The sequence below is a fragment of the Rhinolophus ferrumequinum genome, chromosome 16 (genome assembly GCF_004115265.2).
Source record: "Rhinolophus ferrumequinum isolate MPI-CBG mRhiFer1 chromosome 16, mRhiFer1_v1.p, whole genome shotgun sequence".
Lineage (NCBI taxonomy): Eukaryota > Metazoa > Chordata > Mammalia > Chiroptera > Rhinolophidae > Rhinolophus > Rhinolophus ferrumequinum.
The window spans coordinates 28,552,675-28,569,034 of NC_046299.1; the positions used below are offsets into that span (position 1 = coordinate 28,552,675).

At 43.1% G+C, this 16,360-nt stretch overlaps 1 protein-coding gene across 3 annotated transcripts in view; it reads right to left on the bottom strand.

The window, feature by feature from the left end:
• PLCE1 (phospholipase C epsilon 1) overlaps window positions 1–16,360 on the bottom strand; it is a 302,602-nt gene that overhangs the window by 159,827 nt on the left and 126,415 nt on the right. For all 3 annotated transcript variants that reach the window (XM_033130698.1, XM_033130697.1, XM_033130699.1), the window contains one exon: window positions 2,196–2,484. In XM_033130698.1, coding sequence (XP_032986589.1) covers window positions 2,196–2,484 — 289 coding nt within the window. The remainder of the gene's footprint in view (window positions 1–2,195; window positions 2,485–16,360) is intronic.

Consider the following 16,360-nt stretch of genomic DNA (forward strand, 5'->3'; position numbering starts at 1 on the left):
AGACCCAACTAGTCAATACACTGAATCTATAGATTCTATAAACACTCCATGACTTCAAACATTCATATAATTTTTTGATGCATTTTCTTCCATTGCATGCTGAAGAAACATATGTTTCACTATGGCACATAATAGATTTTGAAAATCCCATTGCGAGTACACTGAAGTTGAAAAAGGTTTCCAAGAAAACAAGCCCGAGCTACAGAAGTAAGCCTGGAGCAGAAGCCAACCAGCTAATTGTGTTACTCAGCAGTAAGCTATTATACTTACAGGGGGATATCAGAAACCATTATAGAGCTGCAAAACAGAGGCTGAAAGAAACTCCCAACCCTTGCATAAAACACCAGTTTAAAGGTAACACATTAGCTGACGGTCCAGTGAGTCCCAGAGCTGGGAATGTTGATCTATGATGCTCTGATCTGAACAGGGAAGCGCAAATAGCAATTGAGATTAAGTTACTATCAGGACAACAGACACACTAACCAGCAGCCTCCTTTTTTCTTCCCCAAAGGTCTGTGTAAGACTGGAGGCAGTCTGCCTGGTTTTGGGGATACATCCCTTTGCAATTCATGGAGAAGGAAGAAAGTGGCTTTCATAGACTTTTGTTTGTTTTGTGGTCTCATGTGTCAGGCCACGCCATTTGTCACACAGTCCATTAACTCCCTCTCCAAATTCTTTGAACACTGAGATCCACCTCCACATCGTTTGGCACTTAACTCTCTGCAGCCTCATATTATTCTTTGAATTCTTGATGCATGCAAATCTGGCCGCCTCATTAGGATCATAAACAACTTAAAGGCAAGTAAACTGACTCATTTCATTAAGATCATTCCTCACACCTACCCACGGCTGGGCACAGAGTAGGTATCTGATAAACACATGTTAATTAACTCACAGGATGAGGTCTTCACACAGAGTCACAATCACTGAAGCAATGCAAACTCCACATGCCAGTTGCAGCCCAACTTCCCAGGAAGAGTGCGAATGGGGAATGGAGGCTTCCCAGGCCCCCGGAGCCACAGCAGAGTACAGAAGTCTTAAATCCTGTGCATTGGGAAAACTGCTTCCCACCTAGAGACTGTAAGCTCCATGAGGGCAGGAACTATGTTTTGTTCCCTACCCAACACCTGGCAACTAGTAGAGGCTCCAAAAACATATGCTGAATGAATGAAAAACATATGAAACCAAGTTTCTCCCCTTTAGTCTCTTGGATTAGTGTTTCCACATCTTTTGTTTTTCTCCACTCATCATTTTTAAGCAATCTACAAAATGTAAAGTGACTCCAGAAAACAAACCAAAATGGCACCCATGTGGTACACAGGGAGGCGTGTACCTTCTCTCACCCGCTTAGGGTGTGTGTCGGGGTGCGGTGGGGGCAGGGGGAGGATCAGAAGGTCACGGGTCTGGGGCTTGCTGTGGAGGAAGAGCTGCTCTCCTTGAGACAAATGACTGGATGTCTGATCGAGCTCTTGGCAGCCCCCAGGCAATGGAATGCTGCTCTATGTGTTCGTCGTCTGGTTGGCAGTTTCCTGCCAGGGAAGGCTGCCAAGCAGGTTGTGACAGCTGTGCAGTGTGCAAATCTCCAAGGTTCTTTGGTGCACTGACATTTCTGACCTGCCTGTCTGCTACTCGTGGGAAATAGCTGAGAAGCTCTGATGCTGAGGGACCCATTTTCCATTGGCATTCATTTTTCAGCAGAACGCCTGTCTATCTCATCTTTTAAGATGGAAGTCAGTGGAGGACGGCCTTTAGCTTTCTTGGTCTACGTGAACCTACTGAATCTGTGTAGGTAAAAGAACTATATTACACTCTGTTCCCAGCCACCGTTGGTTTTCACTGCGATCACGTGAATACACTTGTTTACGAGTATCTTATCGCAGTAATTGACACCTGTCATAGACTACCACTAGGAGAAACCACCTGTCTGAACAATTGGAAAAAAAAAATTAAAGATAGCTTTTTAACCATTTAGTTCTTTTGGAAAAAAATTTCAAAATCTTAATGCTTATTATTTGGACTGTTTACAACTCACGGGATTTTGATAAAGGGCTATCTTTTTATATTCTCTGAAAGCAGCTACTTTTACTAAAAGTTGCTAATCAGTGAACACACTGTTTTATCAGAAGTACAAATATTAACCGAGATTCTTTTCTGTGCTCGAAGGTGAAAAGTTAAAAGTGAAATTTCAGACATACCTTTCAGCATCATTCGCCCGGTGGATCCTCCAAAAGTATTGAGAAGGCCACTTCTTGCTCCTAAAGATGTGGTTGCTTCTAGCAGAGAACCAGTGATGTACTGAGATATAGAAGTCCTTTGGAGGGTGGCACGATACTCACATACGGTATCTCGGACACATTGCTTTAAGCAGGGACCAACGTTAATCCTTTCATGGGCTGTCTCGGAGCCTGGGAGCTTTGTGCAGAAATGGAGAAGAGATCCAATTGTATCTTCTGTTTCTTCTCCCCTTCTCACTGCATTGTAGATCTGTGAATAGCACAAAGTACAGGAAGTATTAATCTAGTTTCTTAGAAAAGCAAATTTACTTGTTGACAAAATGCCAAGATGACTTATTAAGAAAGAAGTCTCAGTCATTCAGCACAAACACTTGAGCCCCGGACTCATGTATTAACCTGAACATTCTACAGACACCATTTATTTGGAAAAGCTATGTGTAGTTATGAAATAGGCCAAACAACCCTGCTATCAAACAGAACACTTACAAGTTGTACCAACCAAAAATGTATTCAGCTCAAATTTCTTTTCCTCCTCCTCAGCAGAGCAAAGCTCTTCTACAGCGGGACCAAGGCAAACCCTTCCTTTTTGTCCTTTTGGACTCCCCTGAGTGACTGTCCCAGGTCAGTCTGCCTCCAAGGAACACTTCAACTGAAATTCATGAGGAATCTTTCCTCCATGCTCAAACAGAAGTGAGGATGAGAGGGGCACGGGGAAGAAGAATTTCCATAATTCTCTTTTGGGCATAAACCTTCAATATATCAGCTTGGATCAAAGTCTTTGGATCCTTTTTCCTCTTCCTCCTCCCTCACCTCCCGCATCCAATGAGCTGACAGGTCCTGCCCCCTCTTCCTGTTCTGTCTTGTCACTACCCTGATTTCCTCTCCCTTTTATAACCTGATCACCAAGAACTATCTCCAGGAGACTGGACTACTAGGACAGGTTCCCAACCATAATTCCATTCCATTCCAAAGCAATCGTTTAACACGCATTTATATACATTCTGCTCTGTGCGAGGCACTGCGTTGAAAGATGTGGGACATGGGCAAAGAGTAACACACATCTTTTGAGCTGCAGGATTTCACAATCAAACTTGGAAGATGAGGCTTGAAAATTATGAGGTTTGACATTATTGCAGGGAGGTTCGGGGTTTTGTCAAGGTCTCTGGAAACCAGACTTCTGGGTAGTGTATAAACAATAGGGAAGAAACATAACATGGGGTGATTTCATCTAGTTTTCTGATGGGGGAATAAAGGTTGACTACACTGTGTTGCTTCCATCATGCCACCTTGAGCACCTTGCCATTGCTACCTTGTTATTCATTCATCCAATCAACAAATAGTCATTATGTGTTTATTATATACCAGCTATGCGTCAAGAACGGGTCAATAAGACAGCTTCTCCCCTCAAAGAGTTCACAGTCTAGTGATAAGCAAAAGAGTTCATAGTAGGGTAGAAATAGAAGTCACGCCCTCTGGTGACATCAGTGAGAGGTCAGGGAAGAGAAGACTTCCTATGCCCTCTAGGCCATGCCTGTGGCCCTATGACACAGCACACTCCAGATCTCACCTTAACCAGGGCCCATGGGCACTCAAGGGGACCTCTGTGGATCTGTGCTAGGTCCTTAGGAGATCCCAGAATGTACCTAGAACCTCCCTGATAGTCAAAGTACACTGACCCTAACTAGATTTCTACTCTGCCTTCCTCTGCCTACTGGTATATACTTGGCACTAGAAGGCAGAGTGTAAAGTCTTTGGCTGTCATTCTCTGTCATTACATTTCTGGTGGTCAGTGTGACCGTGGAGGTGGTATGCTGGGACAGAAAGAGCTCAGGCTTTGGCATCAGGTATATGGGGTTCTACACCTGGCTTTCCCTTGACCAGCTGCAGAACTGGTCATGAGCAGGAACAAGCTGACTTGAATGTTGAGAGACAGCTTCCTCTTCTGTAAAATGGGGATACTAAGACCCCTTCTTAGGGATGTTGTGGGAGTCACCAAGACAATAAAGTACTAGGTATCAAGAAGTGGTGCCCATTACTATTGGGCAAGAAGAGAATGGACTCCTCTAGCCTCAAGGGAGAGCAGATGGTTGCATGACAACAAAGTGTAGTCTATGACATTCACCTTGATGGGGTTATACCCTTGCTCTTATGTGCTGCTGGATGACTTCAGCCTCGCCTTATTTGGGTGTATTGGGAGGGGTAGAGAGCTGCAGAGCTCAGGACACGCTTTTCTTCTCTCAGCTCTGAATCACACAGGCAATCTCCAACATGCTGCCTCAAATGAGTCCTTCAGAGTGAATGTTCTAGAAGTTCAGGGAAAAGAACTCACTGTGAAGTCTGATGGCTAAAGAAGGCTTCAGAGGGAAAACAGATCTGAGCTATGCCTTGGAAAACAGATACAGCTCTCATTGGAGCAGTTGGGGGAGGCAACTCACGTGGTAAGCAAGAGTGAAGAGGCTGGAAAATGAATGGGACGGTGAGTAGAGCAGGCATTTAGAGCAGACAAGAAATCAGAAAGGTCAGCTGGCCTGATCAAGGAGAGCCTTGAATGTCAAGCAAAGAGGTTTAATCCATCAGAGGCAGGGAACTCTTCATTCTTTTTCTTTTTGTTTTTTTTGTTTTGTTTTGGTTTGTTTGTTTTTAGCAGAGGAGTCATGCAAAAAAGGCTTTACTTTACAAAGATTAACATGCTTACAGTTCTTAGTTACCAGTGAGTAGACCTACTTTCTTTACTTGCCAAACTCCTCCTTTGGCTCAGATGCCCCTACTCATTACGTTATGTATTCCAGTTTCCACATCACGCCTTCAGATTCCTAATGTCTCATTCAGTCAGTCCCTTATCCGGCTTTCCCAAAGGGTTTTCCTCAATGCATTAAATCTAAAGAGACTGCATGATATAAGGACTCCTTGATGGTGTAAGTTTGAAAAACTCAATACATAGCTCTCCTTTTGAAGTTTTCCATACCACATTAGAATATTAAAGACAATTAAAAGATTCAGAGTAAAGAAATCTATTTTATTTTGCTTCACTGAGTGTTTGAGTATTACTCATGTTATTTGGCCATGAATTTTTTTGAAGAACACACAGCCTGTGAATGCAGTGTTGTACCAAATAATTTGCTCTAATCAAATGGTCTTTTCTTATTCTCCTTGCTTGGCCTCTGTGGAATCTCTGAAATAGACAATTACCCATCTTCCTTGAAGTCCTGCTTCGCTTATCATCTCACCGCTCCACCTCTGCCTTATTCTGTGGCTCTGCTTCCTCCTTGGGGAAGGATCCAGACAGTTTCTGGATCCAGACAGAAATCCAGTTTCTGTTGGATCCAGACAGTTGTAATCCAACAGAAAGTTGCCAACAAGTGCCTAACGTAGGGGGTCACAAATTGGCTGGTCATGGGTCAGACTTACCCCCAAAGACATGCTTCACCTGACACACAGTGTTTCAAAACCAGGAAAGTTTACGTGCACATCTGAAGTTACTGCATCTCCTGCTAAATGGAATAATCTGGCAACACTGAACATTCCTGTATGTTGTCAGATGGCTACACCTTAGATGGGGCATGAGTTCTCCAGTTCACACCAGTCCCCACCACTCTCTAGTGATGACACCTGGCCAATATCTGGTCACCGTTAGTACATGTGTTTGTGACCCTTGCCTTAATAGGATGTGGCCATGGCTGTAAATATATACAATAAACACTGAGCTCCTCCGATGTGTCATCTGCATGCCCTTCCCTGTGCTAGCTGCCAAGGACACAGACAGAAAGCCATGGGCTCTGCTCTTAAGGTGCATTGCAGCTCACCTCCAACATATATAAATGCTATTAAGTAATCACTCAGCGATTTGCTATCAGCGACTTGTTTCCAAGTCTTCAAACTTGACTGAAGAAATAAAAGATGAAGAGCTCTAAGAATAAAACTCTAAGCTGCCATCACCATTGCTAACACCCAATCCACAGAGAAACAGAAAAAGATCAACAGGTTCTACCAAGATTTGGACTGACACATGCTAGTCATACAAGTACCACAGGAGCTGAATTCAAGGTGCTTGGTGGGAAAATGCTGAAATGTGGATGAAGTGGTAGTAGTTTGGCAGTGCTCAGGGGACACGTTAAAATCAGGCTATGACCTCTTATTAGATCATCCACTTTAAAGAAACAGGAAGCACTCATGGAAAAATCCCACGTATATAGAGTGGGAAGAGGAGGCAGTATAGAAGTCATTATGAGAGTGGCTCTGGAGTGTTGGTTTGAATCCCAGATCCCCTGCTTCCCAGCTGTGTGACCTTGGATAATTTACTTGGCCATTCTGTGCCTCAGTTTCCTTTTCTCCAGTATGAGGATAGAATAGTTTCGCCCTCATAAGGTTGTGGGTAAGAATTACAAGCTTTGTTAAACATAATAGGATTAGAACAGTACCTGCCACTTAGTAAATGCTCAACAAATATTAGTTTTTGTGATGATGGTGACAATGATGATTGTGGTAGACTACAAAAATGGCCATAAATTATTTCCTACACTATGAAATGTGATCAAACAATACAGTGAATGTTTAATTGTAAAAAAAAAGTATTACAGTAAAAGATACATTGCCATTAATCCCCCTCAAAATACTCCCCCTCGCTTTGCACACACTTATCCTATCGTTCTTGCCACTTTCTGAAGCAGTTCTGGAAGTCCTCTTTTGTGAGAGTCTTTAGTTGCACTGTCATGGCTGCCTCGATGTCCTGAATCATTTTGACTTTGGGGAAGAGCCGGAAGTCATATGGTGCCAGATCTGGTGACTAAGGTGGATGAGGACACACCGTAATGTTTTTATTTGACAGAAATTGCCATGTACCAGAAGTGATGTTTGACATGGAGCATTGTCATGATGGAGGATGAAACCATCTGCCCATTTCATGTAAATGTGTTGTTCGTGATCCATGGTTTACAGCACACTTTAAAACATACTGTCTCTCAACCATAGCTCACACCCGACTGACTGCATCGAACAAGATGAAACTTGTCACACACTGTTACTAAGGTTTGACGTGCCACTTCCCCTATTGAAGATCCCTGCCTTTCTGTTGGATGGCACTCGGCAGCAGCATTCACTGTATTTTGTGATCACAACTGAAAGGCTCCATGTCACACATCGCTTCTGGTACACGGCAATTTCCGTCAAATAAAAACATTACAGTGTGTCCTCATCCACCTTTTTCATGGGATCTGGCACCGTGTGACTTCTGGCTCTTCCCCAAAGTCAAAATGACCATGAAAGGTAAACATTTTGAATTGATTCAGGACAGCACAACTAAAGACAGTCATGAAAGAGGACTTCCAGAACTGCTTCAGAAAGTGGCAAGAACAATGGAATAAGTGTGTTCGAAGCAAGGGGGAGTATTTTGAGAGGGATTAATGGCAAAAGACAATTAATGTCTTTTACTATAATAAAATTTAATTTAAACATTTACCATATTTTGTAATCACATCACATATTTTGGGCCAGTCTTGTGATTTGCTTAACCAATGGGATGCAAGGAAAGTCTTGAAGAATACTTGTTCGCTGGAGCCTGCTTGCTCCCTCTTGCTGTTTTTGGGAACACAGCAACAACTACCATGTGGAAAAGCCAGAGCTCGCCTGCTGGGGAATGAGAGACCATGGCGTAGTCACTCATGCTTGTCCCTGTGGCTGGGGGCCTGCCAACAGCCAGACACACATGAGGCCATTCTAGATCCTAGATCATCTTCTTGCCAGTCTGACTGCCGTCATAGATGACTGAGAGCCCAGCAGAAATTAGCTGATCTGGATTAAGAGACCCACCCAGCCAGTTCATAGAAACATGAACTATAGAAATGATTGTTAAAAGTCACTTATTTGGGGACCGCTTCATTACAAAGCAAAAGTTAACTGACACAGTGATGATGTGTTGGGCACAGTGATAAGTATTTACTTGCATGAGATCTGAATCTACACACTGACCCTAATGGTTGACTCATTTTGCAGATAGGGCCTATAAGCCTGCAGAGGTGGATTTGGCAGCTAATAAGAGGTGGAGCCAGGGTTGAAATCTAGGTTTGTCCAATTCTATGGTCCAACTTTATCCATCGCCCTAAACAGGATCTCACCCAAAGCCCACACAGTGGGATTCAAGAAGCATCACTGAAAACATGAAAACGGGATCTATGTTCATAAACAGTGTCTGTCATTGACATCAGCCTTAAGAAAGAGACTTAATTGGAATTCTTTTTAAAAAATAATATTCATTCATCGTGTATCATCAGAGTCACAACATGAGTGATGCACAGATAGGATAGACATAAACAGAAAACTCGAATTGATTTGCCTTTCCGTTAGGATTACAATGACAATCCTTACCCAGTTAACCCATCTCTGGATATCCCTTACCCCATATCAGACAATGATTTCACTCCTGTCTATCCTTCAGAGAATCATTTCCCCAGGTACCCTGGGAATCCTGACCCTGATCCAGGCACAGCTGCATATCCCTGGATTCTCAGTGCTCCTGGAGTTCCCCTCACGCCCATTCCTGGTTTTCCCATACCTATTTGCTTGGCTGCTGCTCCTCCTGGGATGGCTTCCTCCCACATTCCTCTCTCAAGCCGACCTGCAGGGCTTTTTGCCCCGTCTAATGCAGTTTCAGCTGAACCTTATGTAGTTAAGCCGCCTACTACACCCACACCTCCTGTCCCAGAGGTTGCAGTGGAGTCTGCTGTGGCTGAACAATTGGGTTTGACACAACGTATGTGCCTAATAAATATAAATCCACACATGCTGCCCCAGAACCTTCGTCTTCTACTTCTCTTGACCCGGTAAAGAAATGAATTTTTCTAAAGAAGAGAAAACCATGCATTTGTTTCTATACTGGTGCAGAAATCAGTGAAATCTATACAAATTTACTTGCTTTTCCAAAGACTTTCATTCTGTTATATTAAAAATATCAGTCTCACTGATATTAACTGATGAAAAACAAAAACAAGAAAACATCATTAGTTGGCAAAAGGTTGAAACAACGTTTATACTGCAGTTGTTATTGTTTTTTACCCATAATTCCTTTCAAGGTCACCTTAAATTGCTTTTGAAAATAGTCAAGTTATGACTAACAAATGACCAAATGTTTCCTTTATATGGAGATTTATGGTTTTAAATTACAAGGTAAAAAAAAAAGAACTTTATCTCACTTGATTAATGTAATAGAAGGTGATGAAACCTAGACAGATTACTGCCCAATAAAGGCCAATATCTTTTTTTTTTTTTTTAAAGGCTTTGCCTGAGTCGCAAAGGCTTGATTATTATTATTTTTTTTAAGAGTTTTTATTGGGGAAGGGGAACGGGACTTTATTGGGGAACGTGCGTACTTCCAGGACTTCTTCCAAGTCAAGTTGTGTCCTTTCAATTTTAGTTGTGGAGGACGCAGCTCAGCTCCAAGTCCAGTCGCCGTTCAGGGGGTGCAGCCCACCATCCCTTGCAGTAGTCGAGGAATCGAAGCGCCAACCTTGTGGTTGAGCGCCCACTGGCCCATATGGGAATCAAACTGGCAGCCTTTGGAGTTAGGAGCGTGAAGCTCTAACCGCCTGAGCCACCGGGCGGGCCCCGCCAATACCTTTTTTGAGATAAAATCAATATGGTAGCTAAACTTGTTAAACAGATAGATGTCCATTTGTTCATTCAAGAATTGATTTATATTTATTAGGCCCCTATGTTGTGTGAAGCCCAGTTGCTTCATTTTAAATGGGGAAGGTAGACAATAAATAAGTAGACCAAGTAAGTGAATTAAAAATTGCAGACTGCTACATATAGTCTAGGTATATTTTGTATTTAGAGTCACAGGACTTACTCAATATATTGGGAATGAGGAAAGGATTGGAGTCAAAGTTTCTACATTTGATGACTGTCAAATTCTTAGAGATTGAAGATTTATATAGAGAGCTATATAGCTCAATGTTGCAAACATTACCCCTCACGCCTTTTATGTTTAACAACCACTGTGAACTGTGAGTGGAGCCTCTCCATGGAATTAAATTACTCCCATTAAGGCAGGTGCTGCGTTTGAGGAGAAAGACCTTGCTATTAGGAAGTTACTTGAAGAAAGCAAGGAATGATTAGACAACACTTAAGAAAACATTTGCAATTCCTTGTGACTCAAGAAAGAGGGATTCCTTGTAGAAGCCAGCCCTGGGACATGGAGTTCAGACGAAATAACATAAACATCTAAGGCTGGAGAGAGCGGGGGTAATTCAGATGGAGACAAAGCCAAAGGCTTTAAATGCACAGGAAGACATGAAGCAGCCAGACACACCGTGTTCCCAGCACTCACCCAGGAAGAAAGCTTCCTCTTTGCAGCCAGAAAAGACTTTGTCTTAACTTGACTTGTACTGGGGTCAAAGAGGGTTCTTGTTAAGGGGAGTCAATTTGGGACTTGCTCTGTTTCAAAAGCTATCTATCTGGGGTCAGAATTATATAAAATCATGTGGTTTCAAGATCTGATGGCATATCTTCTGAAAAGTTTCAACAAGAGAAAAGCTGGTTACGTAGGTTTCCACTGACTCTTGCTGATAACACTTATAAGAACTGCAACATTTATTGAGTGCTTAAAATGAATTAGTCACTGAGGACTGAGATGTGCTTTCATTGAAACGTCAGAGCTGCTCTAGGAAGAGGTCCTACTAGCACTACCACTTAAAGATAAGAAACAAATGTGCACACAGCTAGAACTCAGCATCAGGACTCTCTAAGCCAGTGCTGTTAACCATCAAACCTAACAGAGAATCCTATAGTACAGTTGTCAAAGAAACCACTTTTAAGAGGAGTAATTGTAGTAACGATCCTGCCATCTCTCTGTTTATCGTCTGTCTCCTCCCTCTAGAATGTCACCTTCACAAGGACTTTATTTCTTTTTTTCATTTATGTGTCTCCAGTGTCTAAAAGTATTTGGTATTATAATTTCTCAACATATGAGGTCTGACAATTAAGTTCGCGAACTCATCCTAGAAACCGTGCCAGATACCTCATTGCTGAGTATCACTACGGACACCTTCGAAGTGCTCCCCTTGGAAAGCTATGCACCGATGCCAGCGCCTACTCCACCCTTCAAAGCAATTTTGGAATTCTTTTTTTGGAATGGCCATCAGAGCTGTCGTCATATTACCCCTGATGTCCTCAATGTCATCCAAATGTCTCCCTTTCAATATTTCCTTTATCTTTGGGTAAAGAAACAAGTCATTGCCAGATCAGGTAAATCGGGAGGGTGCTCCAATACAGTTATTTGTTCACTGGCTAAAAACTCCCTCACAGACTCCGTGTGAGCTGCTGCATTGTCGTGATGCAAGAGCCATGAATTGTTGGCACAAAATTCAGGTCATCTAACTTTTCATGCAGCCTTTTCAGCATTTCCAAAGAGTAAACTTGGTTAACTGTTTGTCCACTTGGTACAAATTCATAACAAATAATCCCTCTGATATCAAAAAAGGTTAGCAACAAAACAGCATGGTACTGGCATAAAAACAGACACATAGATCAATGGAACAGAATAGAGAGTCCAGAAATAAATCCATGCCTATATGGCCATTTAATCTACGACAATGGAAGCAAGAATGTACGATGGGGTAAAGACAGTCTATTCAATAAATGGTGCTGGGAAACCTGGACAGACACATGCAAAAAAATGAAGCTGGACCACCTCCTTACACCATATACAAAAATAAATTCAAAATGGCTTAAAGACTTAAATGTAAGATCTGAAACCATAAAATACCTAGAAGAAAATATAGGAAGAAACTTCACAGACATTACCCGGAGTAAGATTTTTACTGATATATCCCCTCGCGCGAGGGAAGTGAGAGAAAAAATAAACATGTGGGATTATATCAAACTAAAAAGTTCTTTCACAGCAAAGGAAACCATCAATAAAACAAAAAGGGATCCTACTGAATGGGAAAAAATATTTGCCAATGATATATCTGATAAGGGATTAATATCACAAATCTATGAAAAACTCACTCAACTCCAAAAAAACAAACGACCCAATTAAAAAATGGGCAGAGGACTTGAAGAGACATTTTTCTAAAAAGGACATACAGATGGCAAACAGACATATGAAGAAATGCTCAACCTCACTAACCATCAGAGAAATGCAAATAAAAACCACAATGAGATACCACCTCACCCCAGTCAAAATGGCTATCATCAATAAATCAACATACAAGTGCTGGCGCAGATGTGGAGAAAAGGGAACGCTTGTGCACTGTTGGTGGGATTGCAGATTGGTGCAGCCACTATGGAAAACAGTATGGAGGTATCTCAAAAATCTGAAAATGGAACTACCCTATGATCCAGTAATTCCACTCCTAGGTATCTATCCGGAGAAATCCAAAACTCCAATTCAAAAATCTTTATGCACTCCTATGTTTATTGCAGCACTATACACAATAGCTAAGACATGGAAACAACCGAAATGCCCATCGGTAGATGACTGGATTAAGAAACTGTGGTACATTCATACAATGGAGTATTACGCAGCCATAAAGAAGAAAGAAATCTTACCATTTGCAACAACATGGATGGACCTAGAGAACATTATGTTAAGTGAAATAAGTCAGACAGAGAAAGATAAGTACCATATGATCTCACTTATATGCGGAATCTAAAGAAAAGAATAAGTGAATGAACTAATCAGAAACAGTTTTGGAGACAAAGAGGAAAAACTGAGGGTTGCTAGATGGGCGGGGGGGTGGGGGTAAGGGGGAAGGTGAGGGGATTAGAAAACAATCAGTAACCACAAGATGGCCACGGGGTTTGAAAATTAATCTGGGGAATGTAATTTAGTGGTTACCAGAGGGTAAGGGGGTTGGGGGGTGAGAGATGAGGGTAAGGGGGATCAAATACGTGGTGATGGAAGGAGAACTGACTCTGGGTGGTGAACACACAATGTAATTTATAGATGATGTGATACAGAATTGCACACCTGAAATCTATGTAATTTTACTAACAATTGTCACCCCAATAAATTAAAAAAAAAAGGTTAGCAACATCATTGCAACAAGTCTGCGAACTTAATTGTCAGACCTCATATAGTTCTTGATTGAATTAATAAATGTCTATATTCTATATTTTTGCAAAGAACTTGGCTAGAATTCTCCAGTTGTTTGGTGACTCATCTAAACTACAGTTGAATACCAGATACAGAAATCACATGAAACCGCATAAAATCATTACAAAGTATTCAGAATAGCTGTAGCTAAATGAGACTCTAATTGCTACTAACCAAATGCGGCCTGTTCTGAGAAATTTACCAATAGTTTAATATTATTCCATTATCATTTACTAATTGGCTTAGCAATGAGGATGCTTAATCAGATCTATTCTCCATCCTCATTTTCATGAAAATGGTGATTTGGAAGGATGATGGGGCTTAAAAAAACCAGAATATGGATTCCTATATTGACTTTCCCAATTCAATTCAACAAATGTTGAGTTGCTGTTAGAGACTATGGTAGATGCTTGAGAGAGAGAGAGAGAGAGAGAGAGAGAGAGAGAGAGAGAGAGAGAGAGAGAGAACGCAATATTTCCTCCCCATAATGTGATTCTTAAAGTAGCTTGGGCTAGAAAAACAAATAATCTCATTTAGTGGAACTATGTGTTAACTGTAACTTAATAGGCTGAGCAAAAATGTGGGAGCCTTCCTTATGTGTGAGAGCTGTGGTTTGGAAACCCCTTTTACTGGTCTCATGGGCTCTTTCCCTAACTCCTGGAATGCAGAAGCAGTGTTCTAGAAAGCTGAAGATGCTGCAAGTTTGATTTCTGATGGTTGTGTGTGTCTAAACAAAATGCAGTGATATAAGGACAAACGCATTTCCTGAAGAGTCAACAAGAACAGTGATTCTTTGTGGGGGGCGAAGGAGGGGTGGCAGCCGAGGCAGCTCGGAGACCTGAGTGGCACCAGGGAGCAGCACTTCGGTAGCAGGCTGTCGCTTCCTCTGCCATTGAGTCCGCATTCCATTCAAGTGCCTGTGTGGAGAATTCCATTCCACTGAGACGCATGCACGAGACGCTGACCAAACAGAGCTCCGGAGAGCCAAAAATAAAGGCTTTGGTCAGGGCAGGCCAATTAACCAGAGCAAAGCCACCAGCTCCTACAGGAAGTCAAACTATTACTGCAGGAAACATCTATGAAGGAGTATGAAAGGATGGCCCAGGACATTTTCTTTAACATTTGGAAATGCCCTTCCACATAACTTCTTTCAATTCACATTTTACCCTTGTATTCAAATTTTGCCTCCTCCATGCAGCCTTCCCAGGTTTCCCGCAAGAAATAAGCATCCTTTCTGGGGTCCAACAGCCCCTATATGCAAACTCTACAGTGGCACTTTCTGTGAGGCATGGAGTCACTGTTTACTCCCCTTGCAGGCTGTGAGTTCCCAGGGCGGAAGGGGCCATGCCTCATCCTACATTTTGTGTCCAGCACACCGCTTAGCATGCTGTGGGTGATGCAGGGAGAGGGGGCAACAGAGAAATAACTAAAACCTTAGAGTCAGGGCCTCAAAGGAAGGTCATCCCCATCACCTGGGAGCTTGTGACAAGAAATGCAAACTCTTGGGCCCCACCCCAGACACACTGAATCAAAATGTCTGGGTCAAAGTATTCAGAATAGCTGTAGCCAAATGAGACTCTAATTGTCTGGGGCCCAGAAACCTGTGTTGTAACAAGCCCTCCAGATGATCTTGATTCTGCTAAGGTTTGAGAACCACTATCTGAGGCTTTAAGGAGAACACACTCCCTTCCGTCTTTCTTAGACTGCACTTCTCATATGATCCATCCCATAAGCACTCACATCCACGTCACCTTCCTTCTAGAACAGGAGCTCCTGAGGGCAGGAGAAAAGTTCTACCATCTGGATATTCCCCAAAGCCCCGAGCTCCGAGTCCAGCACAGGGCACACTCGACAAATGCTTGCTGAAAGGGCATCTCTTGGAGAAATTCCCTGGGAATGTAACAGGCCTTTCTGAAAGGATGCTTCTGGCTTAATATTTCCAAAGATGAATCGTGTCTGAGATACTCATTCTAATGGGAATTACCATGCAGATGAATCACATCGTAATGAGAGAACCTGGCTGCCAAGGAAGCCTCTTGAAAAGAAAAAAATCAAATCAGGACAAATGGATTATGTTGTTAGGCTTATGATATCAGGCTGTGAATTAGGCCAGCAGAAGGGATTTAATGGCCTGAACTACCAGGCTCCCTGCAGCTCTAAGGAACAACGGGTCAATTAATGCATCACATGGGGACAAAGCCCGTGCAAGACAAAAACAAACTTTCACAAATCCCACAGACTGTGATGCCCTGGCCCAGAGGCTCCGGAGCAGCCTTCCCCCTAAGCTGTGCCCATGTGAAGCTGGGAGTGACAGCAAGTGCCCGAAGTAATGTGGCTCCAGGCCACTGTGTGCCCTCAACAGGTGGAGGGGACCAAGGCCAACCTACAGGACCAGCTTGTTTGCTTCCTGTGCCCGAGCTGAATCCCCACTCCCTGCGTCCCAGCCTCTAACCTCCGTCCCTCTGCCCAGCTGGAAGGGAGCGGTGTTGCCATCTGTCTTCGTGGCTCCCAGAGGCCCCTTTCTGCCTGGGCCATTGATTCGGGAACAACTAAGACTGTATTTCCTTCCTCTGCTCTTTGCTGGAAGACTGCCTGAGGCTGAGCTCCAGGAACACATCGCACTGACCACCAGGTGGGACAGCAGAGCAAAGGCCTTGGCGGAGAGGAAAGGGCCTGGTCTTTACATCATACCCATCATGTTGGACTCAGTGCCCCCATCTAGGCGCAGTGGGAAAGCAACTTGTGTTTCTTTAACAGAGGTGATCACAGCGTGGTTATCAGCCAGGATTCCGTGAGATGAGATAGCTGTGGCTTCTTGGTCTCCAGCTACACAGCCCTTGAGGAGCCAAGTGGTCATGTAGCATCAAAGCCCGAATCTTGAAAGCCCCAAGGCCATGGCTGCTTGCCTGCAGGACCTGAGACAACTTTCCACCCTTGAAAGCCATCCTCCCCCCACCCCCACCCGCCTAGTTATTCACTGGTGTTCCAAGGAGGTGCAGCCTCTCCCATGCTCAGGGGTATGCTTGCCCAGCTT